This window comes from Diabrotica virgifera, chromosome 7 (assembly GCF_917563875.1).
Source record: "Diabrotica virgifera virgifera chromosome 7, PGI_DIABVI_V3a".
NCBI classification, from domain to species: Eukaryota; Metazoa; Arthropoda; class Insecta; order Coleoptera; family Chrysomelidae; genus Diabrotica; species Diabrotica virgifera.
In genome coordinates, this window is record NC_065449.1 from 33243190 (window position 1) to 33270743 (window position 27554).

At 33.8% G+C, this 27554-nt stretch overlaps 1 protein-coding gene across 1 annotated transcript in view; it reads left to right on the top strand.

Annotated features, from left to right (window-relative positions):
• The window catches only part of LOC114337852 (protein still life, isoform SIF type 1), a 160618-nt gene that overhangs the window by 113385 nt on the left and 19679 nt on the right, over positions 1-27554 (top strand). The window contains exons 7-10 of the mRNA XM_050656121.1: positions 3750-4047; positions 8173-8395; positions 21575-21794; positions 23094-23250. Of these exons, the coding sequence (XP_050512078.1) occupies positions 3750-4047; positions 8173-8395; positions 21575-21794; positions 23094-23250 (898 nt within the window). The remainder of the gene's footprint in view (positions 1-3749; positions 4048-8172; positions 8396-21574; positions 21795-23093; positions 23251-27554) is intronic.

Consider the following 27554-nt stretch of genomic DNA (forward strand, 5'->3'; position numbering starts at 1 on the left):
GGGAGATTATAATGCAAAAGTTGGCAGAACTAAGACGAATGAGGTTGTGGTTCTTCTTCTTCTTCAAGTGCCATATAGCTATTCGGACTTTGGAGATGACTGCTCTGAAAAGTTCATTTGATGTACATCCGTACCATTCTCTCAGGTTGCGCAGCCACGATATTCTGCGTCTCCCTATGCTTCCTTTTCCTTGAATCTTTCCCTGCATAATTAATTGAAGCAAGTTGTATCTCTCTCCACGTGTAATATGTCCGAGATATTCCAATTTTCTGATTTTGATTGTATTTAAGACTTCCATTTCTTTATTTATCTTTCTCAGAACCTCTTTGTCTGTAACTTGTTCTGTCCATGATATTTTCAGAATTCTTCTATACAACCACAACTCAAATGATTCCAGTTTTTTCATTGATGCCGCATTTAAGGTCCAAGCTTCCATTCCGTAAAACAGAGTCGAGAAAACGTGGCACCTAGCCAACCTTACTCTTAGCTCTAGCTTTAGATCTCTTGTGCAGAGCACTTTTCTCATTTTGTTAAAATTCACTCTAGTCTTTTCTATTCTAATTTTAATCTCCTGGAAGTAATCATTTGTGGAGTTGATCATTGTTCCAAGATATGCACATTGGTCCACTCGTTCGACATTGGTTCCGTTTATGAGGAGATTCCCGTTGTTTCTTTGAGTTTTAGATATTCTCATAAATTTTGTTTTCTTGATGTTCGTTCTTAGACCGTCTTCTTGGTATATATCGCTATTCTGTTAACCAATATCTGAAGATATTTTCGGCTAAGACGACAGTCTCATCCGCATATCTAATGTTGGTAATGTAAACTCCGTTCACCTCGTATTCCAGCTGTTTCACCCTCAAGAGCTTTTTAGGATCTCTTCCGAGTAGGCATTAAAGAGAACTGGCGACAATACGCATCCCTGTCTAATTTCAATTTCCTCTGACAGCTGTTCATTAACACGTACTTTTGCTCCCTGCTTATAGTAAAAAATTAGATATGATCCTGAGATCATTGTAGTCTATCTTCTTAATTTCAGGGCATTCATTAATTGTTCATGTCGTACTTTATCGAAAGCTTTATTATAGTCAATAAAACAGACATATTTATCTTGATTGACGTCTAGGCACCTTTGTATTAGGATATTAAGTGAGAAAGGAGCTTCATGCGTTCCTAGGCCTTTGAGAAACCCAAATTGTGTATAATTGATATCTATGTCCAGTTTATGATATATTTGGTTATGGATGACTTTCAGTAGCAACTTCAGCACATGGGAGATCAAGCTATTGGTGCGGTAATCGGCGCATTCTCTTGCGTTTTTCTTTTTGGGGAGACAAACAAAAATCCATGTTAACCATTCTTTGGGTAATACGCCTGAGCTATAAATTTGGTTCAAGAGTATCACTAGAACATCAATGTGCTGTTCATCTCTAATTTTTATTAGATAGGAGACTATGAAATGAAATCCACAAGGAAAGAAAATTTTTTTTCCACCTACCTCTACCGAAAGTATACTTTTCCGGACCTGATTGTAGGGAGCAAAGTTGTACTTTTCCTCCCTAGGGAGGAAAATATTTTTCCTCTCTAGGGAGGAAAAGTAAAAGTGACGTCATGGTATTTCATTCATGAAATGTAACTTATTGACGCCCTGTACAATATCTATTTTCTATTACGTAAGTTTCTATACATTTTAACGTTTATTTATAAAACACTCTGTATTTTGCAGAATGGTAAAAAACAGTAAATTGTTATTTTGATTTAACAATGTTTACATTATTAATTTGACTTATATTTGACAGTTGACAGTTATATTGTACGTACTTGTTAGTTTTAGTTCTAATAAATTTTGTTGGTTAGTTATATAAATAAATTAAGTAAAAATGAAAAAATGACTTGTTATTTGAGGAAGGTGGAAAAACCATATGTATAACATGGGAGTAAAGTGCCTTTTCCTCCCTTGAATGATTACTGCCCTCCGCTACGCGTCGGGCAGTAAACTTCATTCTCGGGAGGAAAAGTAGCACTTTCCTCCCTTGTTATACAAATAGCTATTTCCTGTAGTTGGCTGTATACCATCAATCACAAAAATTGGAATAAATCCTTTGATAAAAGGTATAAAATTTATTAAAATCCCTAAAGGGTTACATCAGAACAAAACGTTTTCGATTTTATTACAAAATCATCATCAGTGTAAGACAGTCTGGATGCTAGCTGAGCCACCAAAGAAATATAGGGGTAATAACCCTTCAAATATAAAATTTATGCTTTAGAGATGCATATTTACTTAAAATGCCTTGTGATGGGCAAATGGCAACAGGAATAATGCCCTAAGGTAAGGTATTTAACTTCCCAACATGTGGGATGCAAAAAATTGAGTTGTTTACATTTCGATGACTTTACGGCACTCAACATTCATTCAGTTGCCGTAAAGTCATCGAAATGTAAACAACTCAATTTTTTGCATCCCACATGTTGGGAAGTTAAATAACTTACCTTAGGGCATTATTCCTGTTGCCATTTGCCCGTCACAAGGCATTTTAAGTAAATATGCATCTGTAAAGCATAAATTTTATATTTGAAGGGTTATTACCCCTATATTTCTTTGGTGGCTCAGCTAGCATCCAGACTGTCTTACACTGATGATGATTTTGTAATAAAATCGAAAACGTTTTGTTCTAATGTAGCCCTTTAGGGATTTTAATAAATTTTATACCTTTTACAAAGGATTTATTCCAATTTTTACTATGAAATGAGTTTTAATATTTATTTTCTTTGTGCTTTTCTATCACTTGCCTCATAATGATGTACAGTACGTAAATCGTTCAGCTGGACATAGGGAATATACGCTTAGAGAATTGTGGCAACTACGCTAAGTTGTGTTAGTTGAAGCTTCTGTTCGAGTACGAGTTTTTGGTGCAATAGAGCGGTTAGGGTTAGAACGAATAGAATGAGTGACTTTTGAAGCAAGGCTGTCCATTAATAAATCAAAAATAAAGTTTATGATTCATGGGTTAATAATTTTACTATAATTTTAAACATATTTTTTATTTAAAAACTAATTTCAAAACTAAACAGTTTTCTCGTCCCCTTAGGCCAAAAATTTTGTCATATTTTGACGTTTATTTTTGTGTCAGTCAAACTATTGGTCAAAATGAGTTGTGAATGAGCTCAGTTGCCACGAGTACTTCAATATAATACAATGCATGTATTTATGTATCTAAATATATACAATGTATGTTCCCTATGTCCTGCTGAACGATTTACGTACTGTATATTATTTAGACATGATCTGGGCCCGGATTACGTACACTCGATACGCATCGTATCCGCCATGTTTTCCCATAAGGCGCTACAGTAAAACATGGCGGATACGATGCGTATCGAGTGTACGTAATTCGGGCCCTGGCTTTTCCGAATCCGGCTTGCTATTCGTCAAAGTGGTCCATGTGCTGTTCTACGTTTTGTTTTATAACTGTTGAAATGATTCTTGCTATTGCAGGCATTACTCTGAGACTTCTAAATTTTAGATAGTTATTTTTTGACTTTGTGTCACCATTTTTAAAAATGGAGGACATACATCTGGAATCTCCTCTCCAATAGAATTTCCATCAAATGTAGTTTCTAAGAATATACTAGATATACAAATATACCTAATAATTGGGTACACACCTATAACAGCAAGCGAACTAAACAATTTATAGAAAAAAAAATTGTTTTTTTCCAAAAAATATATCGGTATTTTTTTTTAGATAAGCCAGACTGAAACTCCATCTCAAACTCAAACCTCGGAATCTTCAAAATCAGAAGGCACGCAAGCCGGTGGTTCCTTGGGCCCAACCACGAAATCCTCATCCACATCCACACGGCCTCCTCTACGAGATAACCTTCATCACATACTAACCAATACCAAATCGGTGGATTATTCCGAAATAGACATGGTCCGAGATGCCGAACTGAGAGCTGCTCACCACCACAATGTAGTCAATAATAATATTTCTAGTAGACGAAATAAGTCGAAGAGTACTGAAGACATGAATAGGGAAAGTGGTAAGTTTTACTCTTATAGCAGTATACAGGGTGAGGCAAATAAAGGGCCTATTAGAAATATCTCGAGAACTAAAGACAACAGAATAATGAAAATTGGAATAAAGGGGTTTTGAAGGATGATCTATTAAATGAAAATATTTTCATCTATCTGCAACTTCCGGTTATACCGGATTATAACTTCGTTTTTTTAAATGGGACACCCTGTAGATTTTTACATTTTTGGATTCTCTTCGATGTCTTCTTTCTTAAAATATGAGGTTTTGTAATATTATACAGGGTATTTTAAAAGATAATTACGTTTTTTTATTAATTTCGTAGCAAAATTAACACCCTGTAGAATTGTAGTAGTTTGACATCTAAAACTCTACTTACGTTCAAATGATTTTTAATATACTCTACTATTGTTAAGAATCATAAGTATAGCTAAATTTTTAATTTTAGTATACAGGGTTGGTCGAAACTCAGAATGAGTATTTTCTGAGTTTTCTTAAATGGAACACCCTGTATTTTAGTATTGTAATGAAATGATATTTTATGGTACTTTTTTATTTCTTAAGCATTCCCTATACCTAACTGCTTTAATTTGTGCTTAATTGTTAATCGCACCAACAATCTTAACTACGTAGGTATTTTGATAGCTAAACCAGTATTGGTAATTTTAAGGACCAGTCTGGATTAATATGTATTTATTTTTGAAAAATTATTTGGGATTTAGTATTTTCACGGCCAACCTAATAAAATTTTACGTATTTTTTGTTGCAATTAATGTTTAGCTTGAATCACCAATAAGTCACAAACTAAAGCAGTTAGGTATAGGGAATGCTTAAGAAATAAAAAAGTACTATAAAATATCATTTCACTACAATACAAAAATACAGGGCATTCCATTCAAGAAAACTCAGAAAATACTCATTCCGAGTTTCGACCAACCCTGTATACTAAAATTAATAATTTAGCTATACTAATGATTCTTAACAATAGTAGAATATATTAAAAATCATTTGAACGCAAGTAGAGTTTTAGATGTCAAACTACTACAATTCTACAGGGTGTGAATGTTGCTACGAAATTAATAAAAAAACGTAATTATCTTTTAAAATTCCCTGCATAATATTACAAAACCTCATATTTTAAGAAAGAAGACATCGAAGAGAATCCAAAAATATAAAAATATACAGGGTGTCCCATTTAAAAAAACGAAGTTATAAGCAACTTCCGGTATAACCGGAAGTTGTAAAGAGATGAAAATATTTTCATTTAATAGATCATCCTTCAAAACCCTTTTATTCCAATTTTCATGATTCTCTTGCCTTTAGTTCTCGAGATATTTCTAATAGGCCAGTTATCTGCCTCACCCTATATTCATATGGATTTTTGTGTAATTATAATCTTGGAGTATTTCTTTAGTACTAAAGATGTTATTTAACATGAGTGATACTCGCTGTATTAGACTACTTTCTCAGGGTTTGTTCTCAACCAAGGTTTTTCTCTTTTGTTGCGTTAGCCTTCTCTTTTCTGCTGCTTTTGGCCAGTTGCTAGTTTTGACAAAAATCACCATAATTATATTATAATATATTGCGCAGGTGTTTCGTTTAGCGCTACTGATATTTGGTCATAATTCTCGTCTGACAAATAGAGTCTAAGGCTGATGTGCTTATGCATTTTGTGGACAAAGAACAGAATACCGTCCACTGAAATGCCTTCGTTTCCTGTGTGGTAAAAAAGGTATTTTAAGTTATTTAAACTTTCTCGTTTTCTATTGATTGCACTTACTCCTATTATGTCTCAATTAATGCATTTTCTATTTTTATAAATCTTCTTTCTGATAAAATGATTCTGGTTATATGTGATCTTGTTACTACTTTTATTCAGCGAATTTTTACCTCTCCCCGAATCCTTGGGTTGACCTCTTTCGAGGTGTGAGATTTGTCAAATACTGACTCACACACCTGGGGTACAAATTGATTTGTTTTAAAATTAACCATTAGGGGTTTTTGGCAGTTTTGGCTTGCCTAACATGTTGGTGAATTCGTTTTCAATCATCCATTGATTGCACTTCTCAGGCATCATCCATATCTGAAAGACATTCTCCAGAATTGGTGAGGAGCCCGATGGGGGAATAATATACCTCACACGGGCTACAAAGATCTACAGCAACTAGTAAATCGAGTAGTGGAACATAGTGGAGAAAGAGGTCTAAGTCTGAATATAAAAAACTCAATCACCAAATCACCACGATAACAAGAGAAGCTTAATAGTCCATAGAAAACAAATAAAACAAGCCCAAAAATTAAAATATTTAGGATCAATAATTAGCGACAACAACGACTATACGAAAGAAATCAAACCAAGAAATGGACAAGCAACATACGCATATACCAAAATGAAAAGTGTTTTTGGTAAAAGTAATTTGTCGAATGGATTAAGAGTTAGACTCTTTAGGTATTAGGTGTTGTCTGTGCTGCTTTAGATATTGGAGGCATGGACCCTAAAGAAACAATTCGCTGAGAAATTGGAGGACTTCGAAATGTATATATGCTTAATAAACAAGAATGCTTAGAATAATCTGGGTGGACAAAGTTAAACGCTGTACTAAATACAATATCAAAATTATAAAATTGCAATATTTGGGACATATTATGGGAGGTGAGGGCTACGAACTTGGCAGTGATCATGTAGAAGAAAATACAAGAACAAAAAAAACAAGGTATAAAATGCGTTGTCTAAAAAAGCGTTGTAAAGCGTTGTAAAAAAAGCTAAGAACGAGTTTCAACTGTAGTTCTACGAATTTCTTAAGCGTGGTTGTATCGAAGATTCTAATAGTTGTGATGATTTCCAACCTTCAAAGAGGAAATGACACGTAAGAAAGAAGAAAAATTAGACATGTTCATTAACCTGTAATAATAACTTATATTGGTAATATGCTGATATATCTTATGGACTTAGTTCGTAAATGAACTTGTAATAATCTAATTTTATTATATTATTACATTGACTGGTTTATAGTAATCGAATGGTAAACGACCCAAAAATATCAACAATAACAAACTGTTCACAGACTCAAATATACAACAATATTATACCTTGGTTTCGTTATTTATCTGTTAGGCAAGCCGCACACTAAAGAAACATGAAACGAAAAACATGAAACATGAAACGTGAAATACGTTTCATGAAAATAAAACACTGCTAAACAAATCTCAAAGTCCGCCTACCAATGAAACGAGTGTGATTCATGCTCATGACACATTTTTATTTTCGGAGAGTTTCATAAATGGCCGGACGTATATTTGTTTAGCACTGTTTTATTTCCATGAAACGTAATTTACGTTTCACGTTTCTTTGGTGTGCGATTCGTGGATTTGCAATGTCATTATTCCAGTTCAAGTTTGACTTAATATATAACATTTAACATTTATTAGGTACAAATTATTTATATCATTGTAAGATTTTTTTTATTTAATAACTTAGGGTAAATAACGTTAATAGAATCTGTATCCCTTTTATACCGAAAGCAGTAATGAAAAAAATTGTTCCTTCTATCTTCACGGTTCATAGAAATCGCTCTTAACAATTCTGGCTTTCTTGTATTTGCTTCATACCATAGAAATGCCGCAATAAACTTTTTAATGATCTACATTCTGATCTTGTATCTATTTAGGAATCTAACATTAGAGAATTTCACTGGTTTCTTTCTTTTTCCAATACATTAGTTTGATTTCTACCAAAAATGTTTTACTTGTCTATTGATACAGCACTTATTGTTTCATTCACTTTATTCATGATTGCGAATGTTTCACTACACACCCGCAAATTTTCTTCACTTTCTTTCTTCGATTGATTACTTTCTTCAATAACAGACATCAATGTCAGATGGCAATTTCAACATTTACTCTAAACGATCATATTATGACCATATGAGCACATTATATGAAATAAACTATTTTAATATATCATGTAAATTATTTTCACATTTTTGGTGTATCTTTTATGGTTTATTTCTATTATAATGGCTGGATGTATAACTTCGTTCTCAAGCTGGTTCTGCAACCAATATTTTACTAATTCATTTTTGGGTCAGATTCCTTGGTAAACGAATGTTGATAGGGATGTATGTTATTTTAGGTATGAGCCTCGATAGTAATACGTTAAAACGAATGCTTAAACCTATGCCAAGTACGGAAAGCCCAGTAACGTCTCCTGAAATGGGCAGAAAACGATATAATTATTACAATACACACCATCATCCAAGGTATCCGAACAACAACGGCCGCTATTCAGAACCCGAATCTGGACACCCCCATCCACGATCTGCTATGGCTCAGAATTCCAGATTTTCTGGTTCTAGGTAAGTAGTAAAAAAATCATTGTTGGTTTTTTTAATTTACTTTTTATTAATATTCATCAACATGACAAAAGCACTATTATATTTATATTACCAAGAACGTCTCCATATTTTGGAGGTGTTCTTAATGGTATACTCAGTGACATTAGAAATGTTACCCCCAGAAGGAATCATTTCTTGAACTTAATTTTTTGGCAGCACAATGACTATATTTAAAGCATGCTATGATAACAATATTAATGTTTTATCTTTTATAGTTTTTGTAAAAATAAAGTTTTATCTTTAAATTTTTTTGTGAAAAGACCCATTTATGAAGACCGGTTGGTACAGAAATTTTTAGTTATTATTCCTCAGTCTAATTGTATTCAGTGCAAGAATATGCCTCGAGTTCGAAGACAACAAAATTTCCACCAATTTAGCAATTTTCACAGTGGTAGAATTATTGTCTATAGAGATATGGGTTTGTCATATCACGAAATTGGCCGTTGTGTTAATATACGGCAATGTCAGTTATGCGAGTATGTCGTGTGTGACAAACGAAGGTAGAGGAACACGAAAAAGACCAACTTGTCAACCGGGGGGTACTACAGGGCGTCAAGATGGGGGCTTTAGACTCCTGGCTCTGCGAGACAGTTTTGCTATTACACGTCAAATCGCTGACCAATGGTTTGGAGTAGAAGGTGGACTTGTTACTATACGTACCCTATACCGTAGCATTCGAGCCTTTGGACTGTTTTCATGCCTCCCACGACGAGTGCTTCTTTGACTGCGGACCACTGTCATCAACGTTTGAATTGGTGCAGAGAACGGCAGCATTTGGTCGCAGAATGACATAATGCAGTCACAGTATATAGAGGTTCCACAATAAAATCACTGTTCTGTCGGCGCTTTGATCTCAGGAAGTAATACCGGCAGTACGCAATTGGTAATTCACCAGTGGTGGATGCGGGTTTTCTCTGTTAAAAGCCGTACGTTTCTATGCAAATAGCAAAGCGAGAATGGGCAAAAGCGACTGCCAACATTGCGCGGTCGCTATGCGCGACTACAGATTTTACTTCCAATTTTTCGGAGAGTGGTTCTACTGTCTCTCTTTATACTGTGATGCAGTATTCAGCGATGAATCGCGATTTTGTTTAGGTATGCATGATAATCGTAAGATAATAAGACGCCGCCGTGGAGAGCGACGAGATATCGGGTTTGCTATTGAGAGGCATCTACACAGGACAGTAGGAGTAATGGTTTGTGGGGTTATTCCCTATGGTAGCGGATCACCACTTTTGTTTATTCGAGGCAGTATGACAAATGTGCGTTATTTTGATGACATCTTACAAACCACTTTATTGCCTTATCTAGACGGCCGTCGAAACGCCCTTTTTCAGGAAGACAACGCACGTCCCCATATTGCTAGTCGAACTATGGACTTTTCCAAGATCTTAGCGTTAATCTTTTGCCGTGGCTACCCCGTTCACTGGGTTTAAATCCTGTCGAACATGTGTGGGATATGTGGGGAGGAGACTGTCCACTTTGCACCATCCTCCACAGACTCTGGCACAGTTAATCCATGAAATTCAAGTTGCTTGGAAAGAGGTGCCTCAAGCAGATATAGATCATCTCATTTTGTCAATGCCTAGAAGTATACAAGGGTGTTTCAAGCTAGGGGGTCGCCAAACACATTATTATTTTTTCTATTGCATGTTAATAAAAAGTCTTTTACTAGCCAATGTTATCGTTTCATTCTTGATGAAAATGTACCATGTTGGTGTAACACTTCTAATGTCACTGAGTATATATAGCTAGAGAGATTGGCTGGATAATACCAATACTTATATGGATTATAAGATAAGAAGGAAGCCTTTTTACAATCCAGAACACAACAAACACAACAAGAACACGACTTATACGGAGCACAAAAAGTAACATTAAGAATGATCAGAGAACAAATACAAGAGATAAAAGAACTAATAAAAACGAGACACATTCAAAAGGAAACATGGACAGAGTACTCTCGTTCCCTATCTGCTAAAGGTGCCCTATCGTACCAACAGACGTGACGACAAGCGAAGAAATAATCAAAGAAGATAAAGTAGTTAATAAAGCATTAGGGAAACTAAAAAATAAAAAATCACTAAGAGAGGAAAGTATACTGAAGTTCTAAAAGATGGATGACCAGACATGACCAAATAACTATTAAAACGAATTCAAAAAATATTAGAACAAAACAGAATACCACAAGATTGGAGATCAAGCTTCCTAATACTTTTCTTCAACAAGGGAGACATATCGGTTCCTGAAAACTACAGGGGAATAATTAACCTATTAAACACAACACTAAAAATTAACAACAAAATTGATAACAAATCAACTGAATGGAATTATAACACTAGCAGAAGAAGAACAAGGTTCCCAGTCGGGAAGATCATGCACCGAAGTTATCTTTATAATGAGGCAAGTTTAAGCGGAATATGTAAGAGGAAAATGTACTGTTGACCTTAAGAAGGCATTTATTATTATTTGGCAGGATCAAATTAAAGGATATTACTTACTTATTGCACGCAAGGTAATAATCTCTCGGAATAATAAAAATGATCGAAAATACCTATAGTTCAGAGAAATAAGGAAAAAAAATATCCTGTTGGTGACACAACCCCCTCCAGGTCGAAACCAAATTTTTTTGAGCGGTATGGACATCTATATTAATAACATATATGTTTCCTGCAGCCGATTTTGATGATATATATATATATTGTTAAGATATGTAAAATTTGAATTAATATGGTTTCGATCTTAATATTTTAGAAAAGTTAAAACATATAATAAAAATATACCAAAATTCATTTCGAAGAAATGAAAGTCAATTATCTTTGGATGGCCGTAGGTAAACAAAATTTAAATAGGGATTAAGTATTTTCTTTGTACAGTTAGTATGATAAGGAAGTGGTTATGTGTTTGGACAATGAGACCGGGTTAGGGAACAATTGTATTTAGAAATTTAAATGAATGTAATCTCCTTAAAAACCGATTGGCATGTAATTAGTTTTAGGAAATTTCTAATGGTAGGAAAAGTTGGTGTTGAATCTGACATTGACAATTTGGAATTTAATTCTTTGGAATCGTTGTCAGTGGACTTTCATAATTTTTTACATAATTTAATTTTACGGTAGAATAATTTTTTCAACGTTACTGTTTAGTGCTGGCCTTTAAACGAATGTGATTCTAGACGATAGTTGTTAAATGATCGTCAAGTCGAATAGTGGTGATCTCTGAGAGTCTCCTGAAGTAGTAAGGCAGATAAATGAATAGCTGTGAGTTTGTTGAAATAAGTGTCCTGACGGAGGCTCATCACGTAAAGCATTGTAAGTTATATTGTTCTACTTATATTCCAAGAGTCACCGTTGCATGCCGGAACGAGAAATAGATTCAGTTTATTGAGAGGAGAAAAGGCTAGCATTGTTTTTTTGAAAGATACTTGCATCTGTAGGGGGTCATTGATGACAATAGGCTTGCAATAGTTTGTTGCGAGATTGCTGACTACATAGGGGGCTGCTAAGAGTAAATTGTAGGCGACCAGAGACAAGAATTTGGACAACTCATCATCCGAGAGACAGTTTTATTTTTTTTTGTAGAATTATTCATAACGCAAATTTCAATAAGTACTTTAGATAGTGGTAGGAGTATTTCAATAATCAGAATAGGAGATATTATTTTTAGAGGATATTTTGAGGGTGAATTTATTTCAATAGATGTTTTTGTACCATATATGTGTTTTATTCCGTTAGTCTTTGACCTTATTTATCATATGTAAAGCAAAGGAGATATTGAAGCACGAGAATATAAAACCCTGAGATTAGAGCATTAAATAGTGTGATTAAATCATAAGTGCATCATTAAAATTAAATTTAATTAATTAATTATCTAATCAATTGCTTTGAGCACACCGATCTTTGAATATCACATTAACTGGAGCCCAGAACGTGGTGGCTTAAAAAATATCGCAGCTTTGCATTTGATGGTAGGGAAAGAGATAAGGAATAACTACAGGTGATCCAGAGATAATTTGACAATTTTTCCAGGTGTAAAAATATTTTTGATTTATGGATTGATCGTAGGTAGTTGATATTTACTGCTATTGAATTATTTAATATTTTTACCAATCGTACATTTGATATTTATTTTGAAATTTACTGATTGCATATTTGATATTTGTGGCGAAAATTTATTAAATTTGGGGAGAAATATTTGTCGTGTTCTGCAACTTATAGAGTGTTGTAAAATTTCACATTTGGCGGGGACAAAGAAAACAGTAACAAAAAGAAACAACATGTCGACCACAAGGAGGCAAAGCAAAATGCAAGAAAGCAGAGAGAATAACAGAGAAGAGGAAAAAATTGTTGAAGAAGGATTGGGTAATGAAGGAGATACAACGATTATGGAGAGAAAAGAACAGGAATTAACAGGAATAGAGAAACTATTGCAACTGATGCAACTCCAATCACAACAAATGGATAGAAATCAACAGGAAACAAAAAGGACAATGCAAGAAAATCAACAGGAATCAAAACGAGCCATGGAAGAAACACAACAAAAAATAGAGAAAAATCAACAGGAAGCAAAACGAGCCATGGAAATATCACAACAAAAAATGGAAGAAACACAAAGAGAAATATCACAGAGAATAGAACAGAAATTGGAAGAGAATGATGGCAAATTGGAAAAGCGTTTGGAAAAATATGAAAATGAAGTGAAAGCCTGTTTAGAAAAAGTTAGAGAAGAAACAGAAAGGAAACTGAAGATGCAACGAGAAGAAATAGAAACTAAAATGAAGGATATTAAGACTGTGCAGAAGATGGAATTAGAACAGTTAGAAAGCAAATTTGAAAATGCAATACAAGAAGACAGGCGAGAAATAGAAGAAAAATTTAAGCAAAACGAAAAACAAATTGCGGAACTCAAGAATCAACAGAATTGTGGAGAAAGAAGGGAAATGATTATCCTTGGTACAAGCGACGCGAAAATACAATTTGGAGGGGATATTAGAAAAACACACCCAGTACCATTTGTTAAAAATTTGAAAACCAAATTGCAACATATTAGATATTTTGACGACTGCAAAGAAACAATTAGAAACCATCTGAAAGAAGGAGCAGCGTTATGGTATGAAAGTAAAGAAGATGAGTTTGAAAATTGGACAGATTTCGAAAATAAATTTCTCAACTATTTCTGGGGGAAAGTTAAACAGAGGGAAATCAACCAAGAGCTACAGAATGGAAGATATCACGAGAAAATGGGAATATCGGAAGAAAGATATGCTTTGCAGATATATAACAATTCCAAATATCTAGACTACAAATACTCTACCGAACAACTGGTAGAAATGATAAGCAGACATTTCGAAGAAACGCTGGAGGACCACGTGATTTTGAGAAACTATCAAGATATTGATAGTTTGTGCCAATTCCTTCAAGTAAGGGAAGCAAAAAGAAGAGAAATGCGAAACAGAAGACAACATGAACAATATAATGGACCGGCAAGAAGGTATCAATCAAATTATGACCAGAGAAACCGACATGCCCAATCAACAAACGAAGATAGGCCGAGAGAATACCAAAATTACAATAGACAACAAAATTATGATAACAGGAATCACGCAAAAAATAGAACATATGAAAATCACAACAGAAACAGAGATGCACAAAATCCTCCGACTAGGAATACGAACGAACAAAGGGACGGTAGAAACAATCAGAATTTCCAACGACAAAATAGAAGGGAGATGAATCATGTAACAATAGAAAACGAGGAAGAAGATGTATGCAATGAATCCAGACAGGATTTTCAATAAAGCATCCACTGAACAAACATAAACAACTCTCCGGTATATTTTGTCATCCGAGAGAGTTTATACAGTTGGCGGGAAATGAAAGACAAAGTTCTAATTCAAATTTAATATTCTTAGATGCATTTATAAAACATAAAGCGATTAAAATTTTGATTGATTCTGGATCGGAGATATCGTTAATCAATAAGAAACTAGTAAAAGAATTAAATTTGGACAGATTTGTGTATAAAATTCCTAGGGTTGCTTTAGTGGGTGCAAACAACAAAAAATTGACGACAGTAAATGAAGGTTTGGGAGTGCGGATCAGAGTGGGAGACAAATACTATTTTATGCAATGTGTGGTGATCGAAGATTTAAACCATGATATGATAGCGGGAATTGATGAATTGAGTGAAAAACATATCACCATAAATTTTTCGGAGAATAAACTGGAAATCAGAGCAGAACCAGACAACATAGAAGAAGAAATGGAAATAGATAGGAAAATAATTGTTGAAAAGATAAATGAACAGGAAAAACATAAAGAAATCAATATGACTGTAGAGGAAAAACCGAAAGTACAAAAAAAAAATCAACCAGAAAAAAAAAGAAGGAAGAAAAAGAAGAAGAGTTCAAAAAGAAAGAAGGAAAACAAGGTGGATAAAAGAGAAAGACAGGAAATCGAAGGTACGGAAGAATTGTCGGCAATCGACGATAAAACAGAAAGGAAGCAGGAAGAAAAGGAAGTTCTCATAAGAGAAATGAAAGCAGTAAAAACATGGTGCTCGGGATACCAAATGGAAATTGAAGATAAAAAAAAACAGAAGAAGAAATAAAGGATGAGGACAGAGAAGAAATGGCAATAATGGACGAGAATCCAGAATTTTATGAAGAAATATTATGGACAGTGAATACATGCGAACAAAATGAGGATGAAAGAAAATTAAAATGTGGAGAAAACATGGAAAAGGAAGTAGAGAAGATTCTAGAAAATTATGGAGATTTGATTAATGAAGAAAGCCGAGTGGCTAAAAATTATGAACATTCTTTTAAAGTTAAAAACTTAGAAAATTTTAAATCCAAGACATATCCAATCCCGTATAAATACAGGCAAAGCGTCGGACAGGAAATTGAAAAAATGATCGAAGACAAGGTGATAGAAAGATGTGACTCTCCATATATCAACCCGATAGTATGCGTTAAAAAATCGAGTGGTGATTTGCGATTATGTTTAGATGCAAGAAACATTAATTCACACACAATCGCGCAATACGAAGCGCCTTTGAACATCGAAGCCATATTTGGACGAATCACAGGGTCACACATTTTTTCCAAAATCGATTTGAAACATAGTTTTTGGTTAATACCTTTGGCAGAGAAATGTCGAAATTATACCGCTTTTTCGATCGACGGAGTGGTATACCGATTTAGGGTGGTACCATTTGGCCTACAGAGTGCATGCGCTGCTTTTGTTCGCGCATTGAACACAATCTTAAATAGGCATGGAGAATTTGTTGTACATTACATAGATGATTTATTAATTTTCTCACCAGATATAACAAGCCATCTACGACATATTCACACTGTGCTAGAAGAACTGGATCAAGCGGGATTGAAATTAAATATTAAAAAGTGTCAGTTTTTCCAAAAGGAAATACTGTATTTAGGATTCAAATTAGACACAAAAGGGATTAGTCTTGCAGAAGATAGAATCGAAATTATAAATAACTACGCTAGGCCAACCAATTTAAAAACATTGCGGGGATTTTTGGGAATGGTAAACTATTTCAAAAAACTAATACCAGACATCAGCACAAAAGAAATACCGTTGATAGCATTACTTAAGAAAAATGTTAGGTGGAAATGGGGAACGGAACAAGAAATGGCTTTCAAAAATTTAAAAGGAGCTTTCTCCACAGCTGTAAGAGTACACCACCCAAGATATGATCAACCTTTCATTCTCCGGACCGATGCTTCCATAACAAAATTCGCAGGGGTGTTATCACAGATCCAAGACGATGTAGAGGTGCCAATCTGTTTTGTCTCCCGTGTAACCAAAACATATGAGAGAAAGTACAGCGTTACTGAATTAGAGTTCGCCAGTGTGTTATTTTGTGTAAATAAATTACGGTTTTACCTACTAGGGGCAAAATTCACCATTGAAACAGACCATGCAGCTTTGATACATATAATGAAAAATAGGCTGGTAAATAATAGAATTCATAGGGGCATTCTTTTACTTCAAGAGTATGATTTTGAATTTAAATATATCAAAGGAACTGACAATATCTTGGCTGATGCGTTGACGAGAGATGAACAATTCCGCAAAGAGGACCACAAAACTCTCCACGTTGGCATGAACATAATGAGAGAAGAAGCAGGCTTATTTTCTTTGGCTCAGATCAGGGAAAATCAGGAACAACTGGATGAAAGAGAAAAGCAAAGGGTCGAACAAGAGGATAACTTATATTTTAAGAGGGTCGATGGTAGAGAACTATATGTAATCAAGGAACAGATGGCAAAAGAAGTTTTAGCAAAATTACACTGTGACAACGGACACATTGGAAGCAGGAAGGTGTGGCTTATGTTCAGGGAGAACTACATTTGTCGAAAGGACTATACAATAGCCAAAGAGATGACTCGAAATTGCGAGACATGCCAAAAGTGTAAAAGTAAGAATTTCAAAAACGAAAACATCACAAAAAACGTCATAGCTCGGAAGAAACTGGATATTGTCGCCATTGATATGTTGAGCGATTTAATAACAACAACACAGAGGAATAAACACATATTAGTTATGGTGGATGTTTTTTCAAAGTATTTAAAACTGTACCCATGTAGAACCACGAAAGGAGCTGAAATACTTCGGAAGATAGACGATTTTATCGAAACAGTGGGAAGACCAGACAATATTTTGTTGGACAATGCAACATACTTTAGGAACGACCGTTTTAAAGGGGAATTAAGAGAGAGAGGCATAAATACAAAATTTGTAAGCATCCGACATCCACAGAGCAACCCATCAGAGCGTTTTATACAAGAAGTCACAAAATTTCTAAGAATTGCTGCGGAAGAACATCATCGACATTGGGACAGAAAAGTGTTTGAAATAGAGACGTATTTGAACTGTGCACCAAATACGGTTACCAAGGAGACGCCTTTATATGTAATGAAAGGAACAATGCCTACGAGACCGTGGGAAGACACCGCCCCCAGACAATACGAAGAAGTGATCGAGGTGGTTCAACGAAGATTGAGACGAAGTGGAGAGAAATATCTCCAAAGGCAAGAGAGGACCCGAAGAAGAAGGCCGGTTACATTCCAGAAAGGGGATAAAGTTTTAGTGAGGGCACTAAGGGTGTCCAATTTACAAAATGGTATTTGTGCTAAATTGATGCCGGTATTTGAAGGTCCATATAGGGTCAATACGGAAAATGGGGTAAATAGTTATGAATTAGCGCATATAGAGACAGGCAAGATACGGGGTATTTTTAACATTCACGACATTTATAAGTATCATGAGTAGAGTTTGGTAACATAATGGAATAATTTGATCCTAAAAAAAACTTGTGTCATTTAAATAAACAACAGAGTTTTTCGGCAAATCAAATGGCGGGGAGTTGTTAAGATATGTAAAATTTGAATTAATATGGTTTCGATCTTAATATTTTAGAAAAGTTAAAACATATAATAAAAATATACCAAAATTCATTTCGAAGAAATGAAAGTCAATTATCTTTGGATGGCCGTAGGTAAACAAAATTTAAATAGGGATTAAGTATTTTCTTTGTACAGTTAGTATGATAAGGAAGTGGTTATGTGTTTGGACAATGAGACCGGGTTAGGGAACAATTGTATTTAGAAATTTAAATGAATGTAATCTCCTTAAAAACCGATTGGCATGTAATTAGTTTTAGGAAATTTCTAATGGTAGGAAAAGTTGGTGTTGAATCTGACATTGACAATTTGGAATTTAATTCTTTGGAATCGTTGTCAGTGGACTTTCATAATTTTTTACATAATTTAATTTTACGGTAGAATAATTTTTTCAACGTTACTGTTTAGTGCTGGCCTTTAAACGAATGTGATTCTAGACGATAGTTGTTAAATGATCGTCAAGTCGAATAGTGGTGATCTCTGAGAGTCTCCTGAAGTAGTAAGGCAGATAAATGAATAGCTGTGAGTTTGTTGAAATAAGTGTCCTGACGGAGGCTCATCACGTAAAGCATTGTAAGTTATATTGTTCTACTTATATTCCAAGAGTCACCGTTGCATGCCGGAACGAGAAATAGATTCAGTTTATTGAGAGGAGAAAAGGCTAGCATTGTTTTTTTGAAAGATACGTGCATCTGTAGGGGGTCATTGATGACAATAGGCTTGCAATAGTTTGTTGCGAGATTGCTGACTACATAGGGGGCTGCTAAGAGTAAATTGTAGGCGACCAGAGACAAGAATTTGGACAACTCATCATCCGAGAGACAGTTTTATTTTTTTTTTGTAGAATTATTCATAACGCAAATTTCAATAAGTACTTTAGATAGTGGTAGGAGTATTTCAATAATCAGAATAGGAGATATTATTTTTAGAGGATATTTTGAGGGTGAATTTATTTCAATAGATGTTTTTGTACCATATATGTGTTTTATTCCGTTAGTCTTTGACCTTATTTATCATATGTAAAGCAAAGGAGATATTGAAGCACGAGAATATAAAACCCTGAGATTAGAGCATTAAATAGTGTGATTAAATCATAAGTGCATCATTAAAATTAAATTTAATTAATTAATTATCTAATCAATTGCTTTGAGCACACCGATCTTTGAATATCACATTAATATATATATATATATATATATATATATATATATATATATATATACAAAATATGCATAAGATGGAATGCAACCACAGACACGTGTTTCTGACTTATTAGTCGTCATCAGTATGGTATAGCCAAACATATATATATATAAAATTTTGGTATTTTTTCGGGTTCTGTCGGTCAGGAATTAAAACAATTCTATTTTTTTGTCACTTAATATTTCGTCAACTGATTGTTGACTTCATCAGAAGTGCACTACAAATTTACAAGAAACAAAGGTATAAGCAACATAAGAAAAATTACATAAAACACTACTTACAATGTGGAATTGTTGACAAATGAACAAAACAAACATTGGTCACACACTCTTACAATTAGACTAACATTTTTGAAATGAAACAAATTAAATATAGATAAAATGATAAAAAATGTACACTAATGACTAGTTTATGTGTATAGATAAAATAAGTATAATTGGTAAATGTTGTATCAATAATCTAATTAAATAGATTGCAGAATATTGCAGTATATATTGCTGAGTTGGTTGGTGTCAGCCTTATAATTAATTACATTTTTTGTTTTTGTGATGTAACACATTTCGAGAAATAGCCTGTTTTTATAGTGTTGTACTGTTTGTAGTATTTCAACATTGGTATAGTCAAACTGATGACCTGTGTTGATGCAGTGATCGACTACAGCGCATGTATTTTTATATTTCTGGCAGTCACTTTTGTGTTGAGTAATACGTTGTTTCAGCCATTGGCTTGTTTGTCCAATATAGCAACCGTCGCAGCCTAAACACGGTAGTTTATAGATCGTATTGGTTGTGTACATAGTTGGTGTATGATCTTTTACACGAGAGAATAAACTTTTGTTATTAATACAGCTGTACTTACCAATTCTATATATATATATATATATATATAGTTATAAACAAATGAAGATCAAAAAGATCAAAAAACGGTAAATTTTCTCTTTTTTCGTCTATAACCAAAAAGTTAAGTATTTTAAACAAATTTGAGAGTGAGAAACTCATAAATCGTATAAAAAACTTCAATATGGCGTTCGCTGAATATGTCTAAATGTCTATCCTGGTTGCTTATTGCAACCTATCTTATCCTATCTTATTGGTTGCTTATAAAATTGCAAAATAAATCATAAATTTTGACCTTTTATAAATATTCATAACTTAAGTAAAAATTAACTTAGAACGTTTTTATTACACCGAATGCTGAGACTTCTGGTGCTTAAATCATACCCTAAATTTCATAGCAACTGATCAAATAATTTAAAAGGTATTTAATTTGTTTATCCCAAATTAATTTTTTTTGCAACGCTATAAGTCAGAAAATGATGAAGTTACACTAATACTTTGGATAGTTCAGGAAAGTAGAAGATTTATACTATTAACTTAATAAAAAAAAATGAGAAAAAATAATTCTAGATACTGCAAAATTATTTTGCAAAAACATATGAATTAAAAAAAAGGGGGGCTAACTTCGTCCCTAGATGTCCTAGGACAATTGTTTTTCTTTCTAAATGTGTATAAAAATTCCAAATTCCTTTCCAAATATGAAAAATAATTTTTCTACGGGTAACGGTTAAAAAGTTATTCTAATTGTTTATAAGTAAGCAAAAAATCGACGAGTTTTTTGCACACTGTTTAAAATTACTTTTTGTCATTTTTTTATTAAGTCAATAGTATAAATTATCTTCTTCCATAAACTGTCAGAAGTCTTACCATATCCTCATAATTTTCTGACTTATAGTGTTGCAAAGAAATGAATTTGGGATAAACAAATTAAATAACTTTTAAACTATTTGACTAAAATGTCTGGCTAATTGGCTCAGCCAAGGCCATCAAATTTACACAAAAAAAAACTATTTGACTAATTGCTTTGAAATTTAAAATATAATTTAAGCACCAGAAGTCTCAGCAATTCGTGTAACAAGAAGGTTCTAAGTTAATTTTTACATAAATTATGAATATTTATAAAAACTCAAAATGTATGATTTATTATGCAATTTTCTAAGCAACTAATAAGGATAGACATATTCAGCGAACGCCATATTGAAAATTTTTAGACGATTTATCAGTTTCTTACTCACAAATTTGTTTAAAGTACTTAACTTTTTGGTTGTAGACGAAAAAAGAGAAAATTGATGGTTTTTTGATTTTTATTTGTTTATAACTATGTATATCATCAAAAGCAGCTGCAGGAAACATAAAGGTTAATAATATAGATGTCCATACTACTCAAAAAAATTAGTTTCGGCCTGGAGGGGGATGTGTCACGAGGATGTGTCAAAAATATTATTTCTCTGGACTACTACCAGCACAACTAATAGTAAAAATAAAAGAACAACTCACTCATCCAAGTGAGGGTTGTAATTTAGAAAGACAGAGACACTACCTCAGCCCTCTACTGTTCAACCTGATTGTGGATAAAATATATTAAGGTTGGTTGACAATTGACAACCAACTCATATTGAACCTAACATAACCTAATAATATTAAGTAATAAATTTTTAATCACTGTTTTAGGTCTTCCTTTAGATCATCCCATGAAATAGGCCGAGGATACCCTGGACGAGGGCTTTATTTAGAATTAGAGAGAGGAGCAGGTGGAGACTTTTCACCACCTTCCGATAATGTAATATTTGACAACCAATGCTATGCTACTACCCCTAGCTCAAGTAACGGAAATTCTGATCCAGAACAATCGTCACATCACTATGGCCGACATCGACATATGCACCCTCAGGTAAGTTTTAAGTAGAATTAAAACGTTTGTTTGTTATTCATGGATACGATAGACATTACTTCCCTCTCTCCCGAAGCACCTTCGGTTACTATCTGTCTGAGGCAGCACACCACGCCCAAGAAGAGAAGAATGAATAGCAATGATACATCGAATACCACACATCTTTACGAAGTATAACGGATGAAGGAGGGGAGGCTTCCCTCTATGGTGCTCGCATGAAGTTACGTGATTACTAAAGTAATCTGCCCCCATCTACTGATAACGAACTCAGCTCTGTTCATTGCTGTATACATGGTGATTGCATGCAGATACATCACAGAAAGTATTTAGGAACTAAATAGACTACATCATGATAAATTAAAGCTACCTTAACGCTGTTAAGACGTGAAAGTATATCCTGGAGCAGACTTCTGGCTTCAGATCACAATCCACTTATCGCCAGGATTACACTGTGACGATAATTTAATTTTATCGTCTAGAGTACGCCAATGAATTAAGTAAAACGTGTTTTTATACCGTCTCGGACGATACAAAAGACGGAACGAAAAGCCTAGTTGATTATTATTCTTGGAACGTTGATCGAAAGAATAAACAACTACGAGGTATAAGAGGTGAGTTATCCCGACCATTTTCCCCCGTCGCGGTAGTGCGCTGAACGAATCCGACGGTTTTTCCTTTTACCTTTCCTTATACGAGCGGTGATCGTATTTCCCTACATGACTTTTTCCCTGGCGAGTTGAGCGAGATGTCCTCTCCTTATACGCCCATTTCTTATTAATAAAAGTAATTCCTGATCCACGCGATCGTCAAAATTATTCATTCATGTACAAAATATCGTCACATCGACCCGAACCTAAAATTCGATGCGCAGATTATGAATATATTTTATTAACGAAATTAACGCGTAATTAAGGCTAATTATCTTATCCATTGTATGTTTTGATTCTAAATAAAAATGTTTTAAAAAGCGAACCTTTGTCTACGACTGTATTTTGTTCCTCGGAGCATCAAAAAGAACCACAACGTTACATTGGCGCCCGAGAGGGACGCAGCGTACTCTAGACGATAAAATTATATTATCGTCACAACACTCTAACTTGGAAACATTAAAAGCCATTCAAGAACTTCTATAATAGATACAAGAAAGCTTAAGGACCTATGGTATAAGAATTTCATCCACACGAACTGCATATGAACTGTAGTAAACTAAACACAAACCAACTATAAAGACAAGCTTTGGAATCGAACTTTATTTTATTTTGTAAACATATGTTTCTTAACTTTTCCTGTATATTTCAGAACGCTAATACAACCCCAACGCCCGGATCTCCAACTAGCAGACTTCTCCTAGAATATGAGATGCATCTTAGAAACACGTTAGCTAAAGGAATGGATGCCGAAAGTTACAGCTTGCACACCTTTGAAGCTTTATTAACTCAAAGCATGGAAAATCTTGGTACGTGAAAACCACTTGTATATATTTCTGGTTAAATCAGTAACTATTATTATTGTAATACTTACAAAAAGAGAAACTGATAAATCATGTATGCTATTAATAATTGTCGTATGCTATTAAATACTAAATTCTAAAAAAAAACCAACACTATTGGTGTAAAATCTAGTCTGAATACCAATTCGCTTGATGTCATCACTCCATCTGGTTAGAGGTCTGCTTCTACTTCTTTTTTTTTTGTTCTTGATCGTCATTACACAATCTGCTTTGTCCACCGGTTGTCTTCCATTCTTCCTATGTGTCCTGCCCAATTCCATTTTAACATGGCAATATTTTGGATTCCATCTTTTATTTTTCATCGTCTTCGTATTTATTCATTGGGTTTGCGATCGCTGAGTTTAATGATGAGTATTCTCCGTTCCATAGCTCTCTGAGTCACTAAGATTTTGTGGACTCTCTTGTTGTTAAAAGTTCATGTTTCAGTTCCATATGTCAGAACCAGTCAGTTCCATAATGTCAGAACCAGTCAGTTCCATATTTCAGTAACTTCGTTGGATAAGTGTATTTTAAAGAAAAATTGGCAATAGGCTTTTAAAATCTATGATACGTATATCCAATTCTGTTACACCGTGAAGGAGCATAGAGCATCCACGAAGCTTCTCCATTCCCCTCTATTTCTGGCCATGGCTGCTATTTCTCCCCAGGTTTTCTTCATACTTTTGTAGTCTTCTTCAATGGTACTCCTCCATGAATTGGTCGGGCGTCCTCTGCTTCTTCGTTTTGAGTGCTTGTTTTGTTATGTCTGCATTTTCTTTCCTCAGAGTGTATCCCAGCCAGTTCCATCTTTTCCTCTTTATTGTTGTTCTGATGGGTTCTTGTTTGGTTTTGCTCCATCATTTGTTATGGTATTGGGCCAATATACCTTTAGAATTTTACGTATACATATATTTACAAAAACTTGGATTTTATTTACATTTCCGTCAGTTATTGCCCATGTGTTACTCCCATAAAGTAGTACAGTTTTCACGTTACTATTAAATAGCCTTATTTTAGTATTTTGGCTAATCCGTGTTGATCTCCATATATTTGCTAAGGTCCCAAAGGCATGTGATTTTCGTATTCTCTGTTTAATATCTGCTTGAGCTCCACCTTTTGCCCTGATTATACTGCCTAGGTAGCAAAATTCTTGAACTTGTTTCATTTTTTCTTGGTTGATGTAGAGTTTAGGCTTGGCTGATGTATGTGTATAGCTAAAATATATGATGCTTAGCATTAAATGATTTCATTTCAGAGCAAAAGCAATGATATCGTTGAGTTCCTGGCTTTGTCCGATCAAACAGTCTTTAATCTGAGAAGATCTGAGTTTTTGACCGTTTTTAGAATATTCTGAATCTAATCCTCTAAAAAAAGTGAATGTCATTACTGGCCCATTATATACTTCTAGATCACTGGGTCAGTGGTACAGAAATAACTGGTAAGTAGAGGACCGCTTAACCAAAGCGCTTGATTCTTTACATAAAATAAAATTCCAAACAGAAGTAGCAAGAGCAGCATATATATATACAGATCAAACAATTTCTTTGCTGTAGGAGCCTTAACCTAAGGTTGCCAATAGGAACGCTGAGATGATTCATTTTTTCAACTTTTAACCAGTTAATGAATCAAAACTCCAACTAACTATGGGAGCTTACGGTCATCGCTTCGCCTAGTTCGATTTGTCTTGATCGAAGATATGAACAATGGAAAGTTAGATTGGGACAATAAAGTATAAAATGTACTAATCATGTGTACAAGCAAACCCTGCCTATAGCTTTACAAAGATGGAATGATACCTAGGTATGGCGTCGATGTATTGTTTGTTTCTGTGTGGAAGTTGGAGCTGGATATTTTTGGATCCACTAGCCAAAATTTCCTGTAGCTGGCTGTATACCATTAATTACAAGTAAAATTTAATAAAAAATTTTGGCCTGGTAAAAGGTATATTAGTTTAAAAAGCCCCTATAGGGCTACAAACATAGAAACAAAACGTTTTCGCTCTGTAACAAGAGCATCATCAGTGTTACAAGAACATGGTGAGCCAACCAAAAAATACAAAGGTCAAACCCTTTCAAAAACAGACTAAAAGCCTTATATAGTTGCTAACATGGCAAAATCCAAAGGATGGATAAAATTCCTATGGCTACGGCCCTAGGGCAACATATGACTCCCACACGTGGTAAGTGGGTCAAAAGGTAACTTTAGGTCATTATGTTACAACAGGTGACAGGCAACAGAGTTCTTGTAACACTGATGATGCTTTTGTTACAGAGCGAAAACGTTTTGTTTCTATGTTTGTAGCCCTATAGGGGATTTTTAAACTAATATACCTTTTACCAGGCCAAAATTTTTTATTAAATTTTACTTGGATATTTTTGGCTCCAGATGAAGTGTGTAATCCTTGGATGTTAGTCATGTTAGTGTCTTGAAGTAGTCGTTGTGTCTTTAAAAGCAGATGAAGTTGGAGGTTTATTCCCACGTGGTTTTCATCGTCGACTATGCCGATTAAGGTCAAATCCCTCCGAAAAAGAGGAACAGAATTTTCTTAGTTTATTTCAAAATAGAATCACATATTAAAATGGTATACTAGACAACATCAAAATGTATTAAAAGCTTCCTTGCCATTTTTTTAAAATTAAAATTAAATACAATATAGCAGATAGGTAAGGATAAAGTGAATATAATTATTACTAAAATTAGATAAATTTTTAAATGATCCGTAGTTAAACTTTGACAGAATTGGAAAGGGAGTTGTCAACTGAGAAATAAAGTGTGAAAAAGAAGTATAGAAAATTAATATGTCTGTGGTTAAATTAGCTCTCTTCTGAATACGAGTAAGGGGTAAATACAGAATATTAAGCTTATGAAAAAAAATATTGTGTGTGTGTACTTTATACGCACGTAAGAAGTTATACTTCTATTATACCGGGTGTCCACTTATATTCTCCCCCATTTTAACTGCCCATAACTTCTAAACGGCTTAAGATAGAAATATGCGGTTTTCGATAAAATGTTTTATTTTAGTAAAAGTTTTGTTTGAATGGATTGAATTTTTTATATCGCTTTCAAATACGAAAAGAAAAATGGCGGATTTAAAAAAAAATGTTGTTGACTTTTTTTTAATGGAACACCCAGTATATTTTTTTGTAAATTGAAATAAAGGTGTTTCACCTATCCAGCAATATAAAGTTTTTCAAAATCGGTTGTCAAATCACTAAGTAATTAATTTTTAAAATGAGCGGTGCAATGTGGATATCACATACCTAAATAACATAACTTAGCAAAAGGATATTGTTATGTGATTTCCACATTGCATCTTTCATTTTAAAAATTATTTGCTCAGTCATTTGACAACAGATTTTAAAAAATTTAATATCGCTGGATAGGTAAATGACCGTTTTTCAAGCTACAAAAAATATACTGGGTGTTTCAATAAAAAAAGTCAACAACGTATTTTTTTTCCAAAAATCCGCCATTTTTTTTAAAAGCGACGTAAAAAATGGTCATTTACCTAAAAACTTGAAAAAAAGGTCATTTCCCTATCCAACGATATAATTTTTTTTTTAAATCGGTGGTCAAATTACTGAGCAATTAATTTTTAAAATGAGAGATGCCATGTGGAAATCACATATTATGTTATTTAGGTATATGATATCCACGTTGCACCTCTCATTTTAAAAATTAATTACCCAGTGATTTGACAACTGATTTTGAAAAACTTTATAGCACTGGATAGGTGAATGACTTTTCTTTCAATTTACAAAAAAATATACTGGGTGTTCCATTAAAAAAAAGTCAACAACGTTTTTTTTTTAATCCGCCATTTTTCTTTTCGTATTTGAAAGCGATATAAAAAATTCAGTCCATTCAGACAAAACTTTTACTAAAATAAAACATTTCAGCGAAAACCGCATATTTCTATCTTAAGCCGTTTAGAAGTTATAGGCAGTTAAAATGGGGGAAAATATAAGTGGACACCCGGTATAATTTCAATGAAATCAATATACGTTAAACAGTTTATTTTAATTTTAGTTAAATAATAAACTAATTTTAATAATTACTACTTTCCAAAAATGTTTATTAAATCAATACCAAAAATTGAAAAAATAAAAGAATAAAACAAAAATAAACACGTTGAAAAATGCTACAAAGAAATGATTTGTGAACAATTGTTAATGTTGTTCTGAAGCTATTTCCTTGTGGCATTTTTATAATTAAGTATTTTCTAGGGGAAATAAGACACAATTTTACTAAAAAATGAATTTATTAAC